The sequence below is a fragment of the Eubalaena glacialis genome, chromosome 16, assembly GCF_028564815.1.
Source record: "Eubalaena glacialis isolate mEubGla1 chromosome 16, mEubGla1.1.hap2.+ XY, whole genome shotgun sequence".
Taxonomy (NCBI): domain Eukaryota; kingdom Metazoa; phylum Chordata; class Mammalia; order Artiodactyla; family Balaenidae; genus Eubalaena; species Eubalaena glacialis.
Window position 1 is genome coordinate 90148574 of NC_083731.1, and position 16313 is coordinate 90164886.

Sequence of the window (16313 nt, forward strand, 5' to 3'; positions counted from 1 at the left end):
TCATCTTCAATTAGAAAGCCATCCTGTGTTTTAAAAAGTAGCAATTAATTTTGCTACATGGTCAGTTGAATTTGACAGTGACCTCAGAACAATCTGTTTACAAAGTTACCTGAACCAGGCTTTAAAAATACACTGTTGAGTGAATGTAGTTTAAGAGGCGCATGTGTTTAGGTTAATCAGTACAGTAAGCTAAGAATAAAGCCCCGTACTTGTATTTGTGGTTCCTTCTATTTCTGATTGAATATTTAACAAGTAAGAAATGTTTATTATTTCATGACTAAAACTTGTGATATAAATTAAGATATAATTTATTCAAAAAGAAACATTTTTAAAGTTTTTAAAAAGTAAATTTTATTAGAGTAGTTTTAGGTTCACAGCAAAATTGAGCAGAAGGGACATTTCCCACGCACCCCATTCACCCCACGTACGCACAGATGCCCTCACGCCCAATGCCCACAGCATACAGGGTGCACTTGCGTCTGACACAGCCTCATCACCAGAAGTTCCTAGTTTACATTCGGTGTTGCACATTCTCTGGGTTTTGACAAATGGAAAATGACACGTACCCACCATTCAGTGTCACACGGAGTAGTTTCACTGCCCTAAAAATTCTCTGTGCTCCACCTATTATTCCTCCCTCCCCATAATCCCCGGCAACCACTGATTCTTTTCCTGTCTCCATATTTTTGCCTTTTTCAGAATGTCGTATAGTTGGAATCATACGATATGAAGTCTTTTCATATTGGCTTTTTAGTAATATGCATTTAAGTAAGGTCCCTCCTCTATGTTTTTTCATGGCTTGATAGCTCATTTCTTTTTAACATTGAATAATCCATTATCTGGATGTACCACAGTTTGTTTATCCATTCACCAAATGAAGGACATCTTGGTTGTCAGTTATGAATAAAGTTGTTACAAATACCCGTGTGTAGGTTTTTGTGTGGACATAAGTTTTCAGTGCCTTTGGGTAAATAACGAGAGGCGTGATTGCTGGATCATATGGTAAGAGTATGTTTAGTTTTGTAAGAAACTGTTAAATTGTCTTCCAAAGTGGACATACCATTCTGCATTCCCACCAGCAGTGTGTGAGAATTCCTGTTTCTCCACATCCTCACCAGCATTTCCTGTTGTCACCATTTAGGATTTTGGACATTCTAATAGATGTGTTGTGGTAACTCTTTTGTCTTAATTAGCAGTTCCCTAATGAAATGTGATGTAAAGTTTCACTTAAGCAATCATAAACCTGAGGAACATTTCCTCAATACTCATGGGGGCAGATATTTTGGAATGCAAACTGAAGGGAAAAACCCACTATACAGTGTATATTTTAAAGATTGTCTTGTGTTACTTAAAATATCCCCCCCCCCCAATATAGCAGTGAGTGATATAATGTCTTGGAAAGTGTTGTTTTTTATTACTTGAATTAAAAATGTTAAGTCTTCCACACTTTCTCTGTTGGTTATGTTGGAAAGTTTGCATGCTATTATTTGAGCTCTATTAATAGGAACATTTCTTGTTTCCCTTTTTAGTTTATTAGAAGATTACTTTCTTGATGCACACCTTTCCATAACTTAACACTTTTTAAATGAGTGGATAATTTCTTGGCAAAGTGGCCTACTTTTTTTGTGATTTTACTTTTCTTTATACCTATTTTTACAAAATATTTCACATAATTGATTTTTGTTCCATTCTTTACTTGTAAATATGTTTGTTACCTAGTATTTCCAGATGCTGACAGTTTGTTTGTTTTCTCCAATGAAAGTTTGACTAGCTATCTAACAGTCTTTATTATTCTTGTATGTAAACTTCTCTAGTGAAGGAAAAGCTATATTTCCAAGTGCTAAGAGTACTTTATTTTTAGGAAAAATTCTAGGAATATTTAATGATAAAAAGGTTGAATATTGTTACTTGCCAGAACTTATACGTTTCTCTAGAGTTATATTTCTTTTAGATTTAAAAGTTTTATTTCAACATTTTTATATCATGATTTTTAGCATTTTTTTATTAAGACATGGAACCTAAGTGGCACATTGTGATCCTTAGATAATCCTTAGAAGTTCCTTTAGAGACACACACGAGAGAGGACTTTATGAATTCAAGAAGAGTGATGGTGGCTGTTAGGACTTAGACTGATCAGTGTGTGAGGTGAGCGCATTTTGTCATTGACTGCAGAATGTCGTTCCAGTTGATAATTACATAGAGTCACTATTTGTTTAGATTACCTAAAAAACCCTAAAATATCTTCAAAAATCACAGATTGATATCCTAAGTATTAAAGGAAAAAAATCAATATTATACATAAAATAATGTCAGGTTCTGCACATTGGGGTATACTGGTTTAGTTAATTTACATTAGTGCAAAATTTCTGCCACTTTACATTTTCATGAGTAAATATTGACTGGAATTTAAAAACAGTGGTTATCAAACTTTTTGGTTTCACATCCTTTTTTAAAGCTATTAAAAATTATTGAAGACCCCAAAGAGCTTTATGTTTAGGTTATATCAGTGTTTACCATGTAAGAAATTAAAAGAGAAATTTAAAAGAAAATGTGTTATAGTGGGAAGAGTGGCCTTATTTTTACATTTTTTTTGAAATTTCTTTAATGCTCAACTTTGTGTAGTGGGAAGAATGGTATTTTACTGTTTTTCAGTGTTTGGCTTTATAAGAAAATGGCTGGCTTCCCATATTTGCTTTTGCATTCCACCTATTGCAAAATGCTCTTTTGGTTAAAAAATACGAAGAGAATCTGGTTTCACATGGATAAGTAAATGGAGAGAGGTATATATATTTTAACCTTTTCAGATAATTGTGAATATTGTTGTTTGATACTGCAGTGAAACTTGACAAGCAGTATTTTCTTAAAAGTACTCTTTTGCATTAGAATCCATTGGTCTACGTTTGAGTGGATCTTTTACCTATGCATGAGTTTGTAATTTCATGTACCAAGCTGAAAAATATTGACCCATTGAGTTACACAAATCATACAAATGTTAATGTATTTTGTTATACAAAGTTAAAAACAAATCACATTTCTTAATATCAACCACTCATCAGAAATTACTGCCAGGTACACAAGTCACTAATCGGTTTGTCTGTCAAATGCTGTCTCAAGTAAACATCTTGCTCCAAGAAAATGTGTCTTCTTCAGCTTTCAACCCAATCATAAGAATGGTTTTTTTTGAAATAACCACCGTGTTTCAGAATGCAGCAGAAATGCTTAATGTATATATCTGTTTTGTTGCGTAGAATAATAAAAAGACACGTACCTAAAGTTAGAGATTTAATAAAATTAATCATTTTTACTGCTTCATCCAGGTATTCATAGTTGAAATTATTATTATTATTTTTTTAATATAAAAGAGTGTTTTAATTCTTGTCCTTATAAACTATAAAGACAATCATGATTTGGAAATGAGACTGTACCAAACAGTGGCCAAAGAAGAATTGTCCATTCTATGCCTTCTCTTTCGTCTGGTCACTCGGAAATATAATGTTATCAGCTGTAATTGTTGTTGCTTGTCATCTCACATTATTTTTATCCATATACTCACCATAATCTACCTTCCCGTCCACATAAATTCGAGACCCCTTTTTCACGTACTGATATGCCACATCTCTGAGGCCTGGTCAGAATACTGAAAGTCTGTGCCGTGTTTTTGACTGACCTCACCCATTTGGTGTGCTTCATTTTCCCCTGATCGCCACATCTCATTTGCTGCCAGAGAAAATATTGTGACAGGGTTATTCCTTCCACCTGTCTCATGACAGGGTCCTGACCTACTCGACAAAGTAACTGAACACGAGTCAGAGATCTTTCGAGAACCAAACTGGTAGCTGTTTCAGACCCATGTCTTAGAAACTGATGAACTACCTGTACTACAGTTCTTTGAGGACTTCCCTGGTGGTCTAGTGGTTAAGACCGTGCGCTTGTACTGCATGGGGGCCTGGGTTCGATCCCTGGTCGGAAAACTAAGATCCTGCATGCCGTGGCTCGGCCAAAAATAAAATAAAATAAAATAAAATCCAGCTCTTTGAAACATGGCTTCTGTTTTCTTTTTAAAAATTATTGATTTATTTGTTTAAAAAATTTATTTATTTTTTGGCTGTGTTGGGTCTTCGTTGCTGCGCGCGGGCTTTCTCTAGTTGCGGCGAGCAGGGGCTACTCTTCGTTGGGGTGCACGGGCTTCTCATTGTGGGCTTCTCTTGTGGAGCACGGGCTCTAGGCGCATGGGCTTCAGTAGTTGCAGCACACGGACTCAGTAGTTGCAGCTCGTGGGCTCAGTAGTTGTGGCTCGTGGGCTCTTGAGCGCAGGCTCAGTAGTTGTGGCTCACGGGCTTAGTTGTTCCGCGGCATGTGGGATCTTCCAGGACCAGGACTCGAACCCGTGTCCCCCGCATTGGCAGGCAGATTCTTAACCACTGCGCCAGCAGGGAAGTCCTGTTTTATTTTCTTACAATCTAATCTTCAGTCTTTTCTGGATGCTCTGGCTGGGACAGCCATAATTGAAATCATTTAACTGTAGTTGTATTGTAATGTCCAGAGTACAATGATTACTGGTAAAAGTTGAATGCCAGTGCCTTGGTTTGTGCTGAAACACCAGGATTTTTGCCCATCATTGCTCTTGCACCATCCCTGCGAGTGTCTCAGTGAAAAGCCCAATAAGACCAGTGTTAGAACTGTGTTCTAATGAAGTAGTTTTGAGTTTGTGCACGTCTTGGATGTGTCTTGGGGACTCTCTTCACTCCAGGAACCACACCTTGAGAACCTTTTTGTTGATGGAATGCTGCTTTGATATGTGGCTTTGGAATCAGTTGTACTTTACTTTCTTTTTTGGTAAATTTAGGCATATTTCACTGACCAGCTTTCAAGAATGCATATGCAGAATTCTTTTTTTTTTTTCCGTAAAATACAAATTAACATTTTATTATTCAATTTAAAGGCAGTGAAATATGAGAGAGGTTTCAGCTTCCTGGGAAATGAACTTGCACAAGAGAAGCAAAATGTGTCTAACTAGTAGACATGGGTTTTTTTTGGTTGTTTGTTTTTGTTTTTTTTTTTAACATCTTTATTGGAGTATAATTGCTTTACAGTGCAGAATTCTTTTAATCAAAAGGCACAGCCTCTTATAAACATGGTAAGAATACATTAAAAATCTTGCCTTTTGTTAGTCTTGGAATTCTTGAAGAATGAAGGTGCCCTGTGAAGAAGAAAATTCTGTGAACTCTATTTTGGCAGAAGTTTATAGGTCAGCTCAACCACTTGCTACATGTATGACCCTGAGTAAGTTATTGAACAGGTCTATGACTCAGTTTTATGATCTCTAAAATAGGATAACAGTCAACCTTCATAGGGTTGCTATGAGGATTTATTGAATTAATTAAAATTGAGTGTTCATCATAGCTTTTATCATTTTATATTGCACTGCAGTCTTTTGAGATTTTTACATATAAGTTGTTGCCTATTAAAGCACAATAATTTTTGGTAAAGTAATAAAGCATCATTAAAATTTGTATTATAAAAATATCACACATGTATCAGTTCTAATTTAAAATATATCAGAAGAATTCGTAGGAGAAGTGAGGGCCTTATTTGTGTATTGCTGTTGGGGTGGGCACATAGTTACCGTGCACTTACTCAAGCGATTCTCCTTATGGATATTTGATACATCAGGTTATAATGGGAAGTGCTGTCTTAATTTCTGTTGATAACACTACCCTTAAGTATTACTTCTGCCTCTTGCATTTTACTAGAAGTATGTAGTAGCGGGTTTATAGAAAGTTAGAATAACCTTAAAATATGACTAGGAAGCTAGGGTGTTGGGGTATTTAAGGGGGATTTGAAAATTGAAGTCTCAAAGAGTGAGACTAATTATTACCCTCTGTTAGCGATTAGATATTGCCTTTCTAGTCTTTTATAGTTAAGACAAGTCAAAAAATATGTTAACACCTTTGTCCCCCAAAAATGTTGGGGCCATAAAATCCATGTATTTTACTCTCTGGTGCTGGAGTGCAAGCAGCTCTTTTTGAAGAGTATCTCATATAAATAGTACCTGGAAGATTTTGGATATGCCCAAACAGTCCACACTTTGTCAATAGGCTCTGCTGTTGAGGAAATGGCAGCTTGGTTTAATTTATTGGTAATAGTGCTAAGTGTGATGAGAGAATAGTATTTTCCCTATAATTGCAAAATTATATGACTTCATCAGTAGTCAGTTTTATAAAATAGCTTTTTTGCTGGTCAGTAATAGTATCCATTAATAGTCAAATGTTTTATGATGAAAGAAATTTATTTTTTGGAAAGTTAAAAGTTAGCTTTGGGAAAGCTTTGGTATTTACGTTTTCTAGGCAATGAGAAACGTTTCTTCATGAAGCTATTATGTGAGTGGTTTTTTCCTCGTATCGTAGCTTCATTAAAGGTTAACTTTTGAGGCATCTGTTAGGTTAGATGGGCAGTTGATTTGCTGCTTAGTGGCATTTATCTATCATAGGCTTTTATTTCCTTTATTTCTAGCTTTATAGGTGTTTTTCACTAGTATTTTAAAACCAACCCATTTTAATAAGACTGCTTTTAAAAGTAGAAAAATGATGCTTTCTTTAGCTTTAGACATTGCTACCTTTGCCTCAGAATGTTTTTTATGATTGCTACATTTAACACACTTGTCTGGTATTGCACAAGATCATAAATAATAGTGTAAATTTTAATTATGAGATTTCATTGAAGTTAATTCTATATAACTATTGTTGGTAAATGGGTTTTTAGGAAGTAGTTTCTATACTGAAACTTAAAACGTTTTGTACATTTGTATGGCCTTTTATGTCACAGGTAACCTCAAGAGCATTTTGTTTCAGAACTTTGTCCAACTGTGTAATAACACTTTTATTTCAGTTTCCAAGAAAAATTCTTGTTCAAATAAAGGAAGCAATATTATGTTGAGCTTTCAATAATTGCTTGTGTGTAGTGGAGGCTTTCATGCTGTATCTGTAGGTCCTGGGTGAAATAATGCCTGAGTACTTGAATAAAAATGCAGAGGTGAATTATAATATTTCAAAAATGAAAATTGTCTATAACCTTATTTTTGGTTTAGTACCCCACAGCTGCTTGTGTTGTGTGTTTGAATACATTTGAATACGAAAGTGGTAACGGTCATTTCTGTTTTAAGACTTCAGAGACCTGGGAAGGAAAAATAGTTGGTCCTGGTGGTTATTATTGTTAGATTTTTCTTCTCTTAGAATCTAGGCATGTGTGTGTGATCTCTTGGAAGAATAACATTAAAAATATCCTGTAGTAGGTTTTTTGTATGACTCACTGATAATTTAGCAATATAAATTGGGTGCTCTAAGCACTTGCAGTATATTAATTAAGCCTGGGAGACTGAAGTTTCTTTTCAGTGTTCTTATTAAGTGAATGATGTCGGAAATTTAAAAAAAATTTTAATGGAACATGATGTCGCAATTTATTCTTTTCTTTTTGATTTTAGATGGGAAATGTAAAGTCCTAAGATCGATAGGTTGACTGTGACAACTATGTTTACTTACAGAGAGAACAGGAAATGAGAATGGGTGATATGGGTCCCCGTGGAGCAATAAACATGGGAGGTAGGGATTTGAAGCAAAGCCTTCTGTCACTTACTTGTCATTTTTCAGGGAACTGTACATGCTATTTGTGGTATCTACATATCAGTAACAAACAAAAATTTGGAACCAGCATTTGTAAGTGGTGAAATTTCTTACATTTATTAAATGAGAAAAAAAATACCAGTATATTAAAAGTACATGCCTAGGAAGAACATTTTTATTTTGTTTATTCTTAGGCTAAAAGATGTATTATGTTTTAATAGATATAACAAAAAGAAACCTGTAAACAGGTTTTGGTAAATGACCTGAAACTTGTTGAGTCATCACATGGTGTAATAAAGCTATGTTGTTGCATTTTTAAAAATCAGATTTCATGCCTTGAAATTGGCTTTTTTATCTTGGAATTTTGATAGTTTCTGAGTTGTAGTGTCTATAAACTTTTTGAGAGTATTTTATTTCTATTTTAAGATAATTTTTTGTGTAACTTTGAGGCTATTTTCATTCCTTTTACTGAATGTTTAACTTATTTTGCCCTAACCCACAGTATTGTGCACAGAACTGCACTGTTCGGAGACATCTATGACTTGTCAAGTAAATGAGATGGGTCTTGCATATTTAGGCTAATGTATATCTTTAGAGTTGATGTAAAGTTTTTAAGAAAGTGCCTATATTAGCATCTTTAATATTGATTGCTTGTATAACCAGGTTGTCAGGGCAGCAATATCAAGTAAATAAACTAAGGGAAAAATAAGTATGGGATGTTTTCATATGTCTTATTAAGTTTGAACTGTCATACATTTGAAAATTAGGTAAATAATAAAATTTTATATATTAATTTCACATTGTCCCACAGAAGCTGAGGTTAGAATCTTTATATAAAGTCAAATGTACATATTGTTGTAAAGATTACATTACCTTAACATTCCAGTGTGCATCACATGCACTCCCACTGAGGAAATCCAGATTGTACTTGGAATGTACATGCAGTGTGTGGAATAGACATCTTAAAGCCTCTAATATGTGGATCGAGCATTTTCCGTGACCAAGCACCCCTTGCCCATGCCAGTTCCTTTGCCATTGCCAGTTAGATAATCTAAATCATTTAACACAATTGCTGTTTACTTCATCACTTTTCTTATCTACCAAAAAGTAGTTATTGAGCATCTCTGATATGCAAAGGAAGCACGAGACATAACCCTTAACCAAAAGAGCTTAATTGTGAAGTTAGTACAATGGATACATGAAAAAAGTTAGTGAACCAAGAGTACATGAGAAGTTCTAAATTAGGAAGCACAGTTGAGGGTCTAGTAATGTACAGGTAGTTCAGTATTTATGTCTTTTTCAAAGTAAATTGTGGGGTGGTGTATAATATAATCCAGTTGGATATAAGGATTTTAAGTGTGTCATTAACATCAGAACCAAACTTGAAACATTTGTGATGTTTCAGAGACCATGAAAACATTCTTTCTTACTTGATTAGCAACTTTATTAGAAGAAATGGGAGAATATACTTTTAGATTCCTTATTTAGTGAGGAATTTAAGAGAATTAAACATTTTAATGGCATTTTATTCACCAGAGAACCATGTTTACATTTGAGCACTTAATTAGCTCCCCTAACATCCACTCCATTTAATTTTCTCCTCTTTACATTTTATTCAAAGTGAGACTTTATCCTCATGATAGTTAGGGATCCATGGAGCTACAAGTCCTTATCATGCAGTTGAATGTCACTGTTAAGTTGGTAAATTGTCATATCCTGTCAAGTTGCATGGATTAAACATGACATTTTCTGGTCTGTTACCAGTGTGTACGAAGTGGAACATAGTTTATAAAACTGCTTTTCAGGGGACCAGATAATTCTAACATTCCTTAGATCTTTAAATTTAGTCTAATTACAGCCATAATTACTAAAAATAAGAGTCTACCTCAACTAATGATAGTTTTAAATATTTTTCATTTATTTTATTATACCCATACTTGTATAGTTATATTCGTATCTCATAAGTTAGGTGTGATAATTATGTTCTATTAAAAGAGAGAAAAAAAAAACCCTAATCCTTGATTTGTTCTTTTTGGGGAAAGTTGAGGTAACATTCCTCCTGGATACTGTCTCTACCCTTCCTCATTTCACTTATGGGAGATGTTGTGGAAGGCTAGTAAAAATTTTTATTTATAGCTATCTTAAGGGAATAGAAGTATTCTTGTGTAGTTAAAGTGTAGATTTACTAACAAGAACTGTTGGGCATTAAGGAACTGCTTCCTTCCTTGGGAAGTGGCTGGGGTCCTGGGGATTGGGTTCGGAAGGAGCAGGAGTCTGTCGCTGGGGCCGGAGGGGAGTCCGATTGCTTCCTCTCAGCTCCCTGGACGCGGTCCTGTGCAGGTTGAGCTGCACTGGGTACTGTGTAGAGTTGTGAGTTTGAGTGAAAACTTCCACTCCTATTATAATGTGTTGTTGAGAAATTGAGTTCTGAATGTCATGAAATTAACTAGATAATGAAATACTAGAAGAAAACTCAGAATCAGTCTTTGTCATGAATTTTTAATGATAAACAAGTATGAGTAGTTTAACATTTTTTTAAGTTCAAAGAGGATACCCAAAAATGTTGTATTTGAGGCCATTATAAATGTATTACAGCTTAAACATTATTATTGCAGTTAACATGAAGCAGGTGGTTGGATGTCTTTTGATGAAAAAATTTGAAGTATCCGATTGTTCTCATTTCCAGAATTTCAGCATGTTGAAAAAATTCAAACAGCTGTACTAATATTTTACCTGTATTTGGTTGCAGTTGCTTTTAGAAATAAGTTTTGTCATGATGAATCTTTTCAATTTTTTTATTTCTATTGCATAGTTCTATATAAAGTTAAAAAAGAGTACCTCCTATAGTTTTGGGAGATGTTCAGTAATTAAAGCCAAGAATTTATTTACAGTAAACTTTGTGTGTGTGTGTATGTATGAGGACATGGTTTCTCCCTTCACAATTTAATATAATTTACATGCTAGTATTTTTAGTCATGACTATAAGAAAATTAAGTGGTTTCCTAAGTGCTAATCCTTTGCCATTAAATTAAACTGGTAGAAAGTTGTCACCACTCATAAGGGAGTATTTGGTTAAAAAGCAGACTACAGCAAATAATACTGATTTTTTAAAGAAAACTTTCAAGCTTTTATAGTCTCAAATGTGCTAAAAATAATTGATAGTTTTCTCATTTGTTTTATGTACATTTGTTTAGCAAATATAATGCTCTATCAGAGTAGATAATTGAGTGTCCCATTCTCAAGGAAGTAAAATAATTTTGATAATAGTCTTGTTATATAGATTGCCTAAGTATTGTTAAATTTTAAATGTTTATCAACTAAGATAGGACAGCTCTAAGTATAGATTGTTTTACGTAGATGCGTTTAGCCCAGCACCTGCTGGTAACCAAGGTCCTCCTCCAATGATGGGTATGAATATGAACAACAGAGGAACTATACCTGGCCCGCCAATGGGTCCTGGTCCTGCCATGGGGCCAGAAGGAGCTGCAAATATGGGAACTCCAATGATGCCAGATAATGGAGCAGTGGTAATGTATCATAAACATTATTGTGATTATATTCAATAATATATACTTCTGCCCCAAAGGTAACTTCACACTTAACATAATTTGGCATCATTTGTTTTGTCAGTAAAGATCAATATCCAATGAAGAAAAGGTAATTTTGTGAAGTTAGATGGTGATTTATGAGAGGTAATTTTTTAGTTTCCCAAGAGTTAGGATTATGATCCATGGCATGCTTTTGTACTTAAGTATATAGCAGATATATATGTTAATTCTAGTCATTTTACAGTGATTTTAATTTAATTTGTATACACCTGTTACCAGCATTCAATGTAATGGTCAAGTATTTTGTGATTGTGTTCTTATTCCTGTGTGAACTCCTTACCTTTGGTGGGATACAAAACCTCAATATGTGTGAAAACACAGTTTTCTGTCATTTTTCATAAAAAAATCATTTATGAGTAATTTCAGAGAATTTAACTAAAAAATTTAAAGTTTTAAAATATATTTTAAACTTACATTGTTGTATTCTTACTATAGACTTACAAATTATAATTAAATTGATACTAAATTTAAAGTAGACAATTTCATTTCTTGGTTTGAGAGTGTGAAGATATCTTTGTGTGGGTTAAATATTATAAAACCATTTTTCAGTTGTAATTCGTATTATATTTGAGAATCAGTGGCAAGACTGCTACTGTTTTTCATTTCCCTTAAAGTCTGTCACTATTTGAGATGTTATATTCCTATGACGTTTTCTCATTTGGTTCTTTTTAATGGTTGTCCTAAGTAACATTTAGAAAAGGGAAATTAGTTGATCGTATATTTGGAAAAGACAGTTCAATTTTGGAACTGAAGGGGCGCCATTGCTGCTGAGAAAGAAAAGGTGCTGCTGTTAAACGCAGACCTGCCATCAGCTCTAAACCCTCCTGATCTCAGAGACGTGAGCAGTGAATGTGCGTCTTAGAACTGATGGATGCGGTGTTCTATTATTTTAAAATTTATTTACTTTAAATACAGTCCTTTAAGAATTTGGACAAATTGGACATGCTAACAGGTTTTTTAAATGAGTGTTAACATAGGGAGATAATGAGGCAGTGCCGTAATATCGACTGTGATCGGGTCAGATGTTGCATACTAATCAGTGTGCCTGTTTCCTCCATTGGAGGCTTATTTTGTAGTAAAATGTCTGAGAGCTAGTAAAAATTTGTAAATACTTTGGTTAAATTTTGTGTAGCGTATAATCATCAGCAGAGAGTTAAAAGTAAAAGTAACTGGCCTGCTTTTCCATACCTCCCGCAGAAATGGTAAAGTTTATTTAAATATCCCCGTTAGTGTTTTTCACAGTGATATTTTACTGCTGCATGTAGGGAGTTCTGTTCAACCTTTGAGATTAATATATGTGGTTATTACTGTGAAGTTTTACAAAATACATAATTCAAGTGTTTAATTCTGCTATTAGTAGTACATGCTAATTGTCAGCTTTTAAAAACTAAATCTATTTTCCCAGTGATAGTCTTTCCAGAAAAACACCTCAGAGGTTTTCATACTGAAATTACAACTGTGTGTTTATGCTCATGCTTTCTATGTTAAAAGCACTGCTATTGAAATTTTTATGTTTTCTTTTTCAAACGATGTGATGCTGCTCCCTAGTTTTGTCTCTCTGATTTTAAAAAAACAGTATTTTTATTACACGGCGCTGTTACATGCAGTATAAGCTTTAATGAAAAAGAGAGTGGGAATTCCCTGGCCGTCCAGTGGTTAGAACTTGGCCCTTTCACTGCTGAGGGCCTGGGTTCAATCCCTGGTTGGGGAACTAAGATCCCGCAAGCTGTGCGGCGCTGCCAAAAATAATAATAATAATTAAAAAAAGAGAGATCAGAACAGTATAATAATAACTAAATAGGTTTAAGATGGCATTCACTTCATGAAATCAGTTTTTTTTTCATGAAATTGGGACATAGCATTAGCAAAATGTAACTCTTCATTCAGATGCTTCTTTTATTTTTTAAACATAGTAACTAATTAAATTGCTCCTTTCTTCCTTCTATGTGTGATCCTGATTCTGCTGGACTTTCTGCTGAACTTCATGACACCACCACTTGGGATTTTGCCAATTTTTCTTGTCACTTACATTTGGCGTGTTCCAAATGGACTTCACATGTGTTATGTGGTATTATATAGCACAATGATAGATTTCCGCAAGGACCACCGTCTCAGATGGGCTCACCTATGGGTAGTAGAGCAGGTTCTGAGACCCCGCAAGCACCGATGAGTGGTGTAGGTCCTGGTAGTGGTGGTCCTGGTGGTTTTGGTAGAGGAAGCCAAGGGGGCAACTTTGAAGGCCCTAATAAGCGTCGTAGGTATTAAACATTCTTTCATTCCTGACTACTTAGAGGAAAACAATACACTTTTACCTGTTACCTAGAAGTGGTTTTATTGTTATTGTATGTAGACGTTAAAATTTTTTTTTTTGTAAAACTTGAGGTTTTTGTATTTTTCTTTATTCATAAGCTTTGTAGATTAGAATGGTAATGATGATACTCATCATTGTGAATGTTGAAATGTGTTTGTGACTTTAGCTAAATATAAGTATGCCATAGTACTGTGAATTCTATGTAGTTAATCTCAATAAAGAAATCATCTTGGATAATTTTAAAATGTTATTAGTGGTATTCTCTTATAGTTTTACTAAACTTTGCTGTAACAGTAATACTTTGGTTGCTTTAACTAATCCCAGCCATTTAAAAATGCAAATGATTTTCTGTTTTTTAGTTTGTGCAAGTTGCCCTGAAGATAGAAGCTTAGTGAAAACTGATGTCACTAAGGGGCAGACAGAGTAGTACACTGGGGAGGGCGGGTATGGGGATTACATCTGTATGCACCATTGATGATGTCCTGTGAAATCAGAGTTGCTGTCTACATTTCATGTAGATTCTGAATATTCAAATATTCTGAGGAGGAATATTAAGGATATCTTGTCCTGTGCTGATTTTTCCAAATAAATCTTTTGAATCTTGGAAAAAAAAAAACCTGTTTGAAGGCAAATCTCTTTTGCTTATAAAATAATGTCTTATTTTTAATCTTATCTGCTATTATTTATTTGGTGTCAATATCTAGATCTTACCCTTTAAATTTTCTTTAAAATCAAACAATACTGTTAGGTTGGATGTTAGGTGAGGATTTGCTGTGTGATCTAGAAGAAATTGGGCATTTCTTGAGCATGTTGGTTTCTAGAAGTGTTCAAGGTGGCCTGACTCTATAGGGTTGTGAATGTTCTTCTGTCGCTCAGGAGTCTCTCCAGCAAAACTTGTCTGACAGGCTAGGTGTGCTTGTCTCCCAGGAATACAGTTCAAGTGGTGATTTTAAAAAACAGAATTAACTTGAGTATGGCTAGTGTTATTGGAATCAGATCTCTCTACTGTCAAATATGTGTTTTGAAGATTGATTTTCAATAGTATGGAGAAACATCTTATCACATTGGGATTTTTATTCCAAAACAGAGTCCTCATTATATTTAAAATTCTGTATGTTAGACATGTTTAATTTAGAATTACATTTGAGGAATTATGTATTTAATGTAAATCACAAATCTGAGGCATCAGGCATTGGTCATAGCATAGTTGTTTCTCACATAACATTTCAGTGTGTTAGTATATCATGCTTTTAGCATTTTTCTGAAGAAGAATGTGCTTTTTTAAAGTGAACAGTATGTAAATATTACATCATCTTTGCATGGTTTCTGTTTTTGCTGGAAGGCATACTTCGGAAAGAAAGAAATTTGGTTACTTATTTAAATTCTTGCGTAAAAGCAGTTGAGTGTAAAGCATGATTGAGATGCATGCTTTTGTATCAAACTTTTCTTCTGTACTATTTTATGTTCTAATTTTTAGACACAACAGTATGGATGGAATTGTTTTCTAAAATTTGCAGTATTCTTTTGTTTTTGGCAGATCTTTGAAAACATGATATGGAGATTGTAAAATAATAATCAAAGACTATTCTCATCACGTTTTCCGTGAGTGTGAGTTGGCAGGGAGTGGGATTTGTTCTGATTTGTGACATTAATTGCAGTGTGGGGAGTTTTAACATCAGTTATGATTTTTAAGTGATGTCTCTTGCACCTAAATATATACCTTTCCCATCATCTGTTATTTTTACTCATATAATCCTTAGGTAATGTTTAGCATTGTATTTTGCTTCAAAGCTGAATTAAGATTGGGAGAAACTTTATCCTTGATGTTAATTCCAGGCTATCTTTGGCCAAGGCTGTGAAATTCTATACGATTCATTCAAGAACATTTGAAAGCATTGCACAAAGAGATGCCCTAATCTCCTGAACTTTCTAGTGTCCGGCTCACTCTGGCTCCAAGAACAGAGCTCTACACAGCTTTGTCCCTGCATCGAGAAAGTCCTTGTTCCAGTTCTTACCAAGTTTACCCTGGGAACAGTCAGCTTCTGAGTGACAGTCAAGTGGAGCATCTGTGAATTGCTAGTTATTCAGTTTTTAGTGTTTTTGTCCAGTTAAACAACTCTGTGGCTCGCTCAGTCATTGTTTTTTCTTGTGAAAAAGTATACCAAGGAAGACATTTGAATGTCATTTGCTTAAAACCAGTAAATATAAAAATAAAGAATAGTACTAGCTTTTCTAAATAAGTGTGAATTTGTCATATATGCTCCCATAATTCTTTCCATAAAAAGATAATATGAAACAATTTTAGTATTATAACATCGCAATATTATGTTTCTTTTTGTGTAATGATTTGAAACACTGAATTTAAAGTCTGCAGGATTTAGGTTTCATATGCCATTATTAACATGCACAAAATAAAGGAATATCCATTTTCCAGTTGTTTTATTTTAGCAATGTATTTTGTTAATTTCCCCATTTTTGTTTATTTTGAGAATAAATGTATTCATTTTCTTCTTGACAGATCCAGTTTTTAAAGAACTGTTGGTTCACTTGTATTTCATAAAGCCTAATTTGTTATTCTTCATTGAGTTTTTGGATTTTTCTGCTTAAAATCAGTGCTGAGAGTTCATTGGAAGAGATTAAATATTTGTTTTTTATCCTACAGTATCAATAATGGAGAAAAATATCTGTTTTACTTGGAATTGCCGTTTAATAGAAATAGAGATTATCAGCAATGACAGTAACTGAATTGGATCTTGTTTCCCAAATACTAATTGA

At 34.2% G+C, this 16313-nt stretch overlaps 1 protein-coding gene and 1 pseudogene across 1 annotated transcript in view; one reads left to right on the forward strand and one right to left on the reverse strand.

Annotated features, from left to right (window-relative positions):
- PSPC1 (paraspeckle component 1) overlaps positions 1-13973 on the forward strand; it is a 59607-nt gene extending 45634 nt beyond the window's left edge. The window contains exons 7-9 of the mRNA XM_061171121.1: positions 7541-7598; positions 10977-11146; positions 13307-13973. Of these exons, the coding sequence (XP_061027104.1) occupies positions 7541-7598; positions 10977-11146; positions 13307-13492 (414 nt within the window). The 3' untranslated portion in view covers positions 13493-13973. The remainder of the gene's footprint in view (positions 1-7540; positions 7599-10976; positions 11147-13306) is intronic.
- On the reverse strand, positions 3456-4850 carry LOC133076657 (single-stranded DNA-binding protein, mitochondrial-like; annotated as a pseudogene).
- Positions 13974-16313: the final 2340 nt, after the last annotated feature.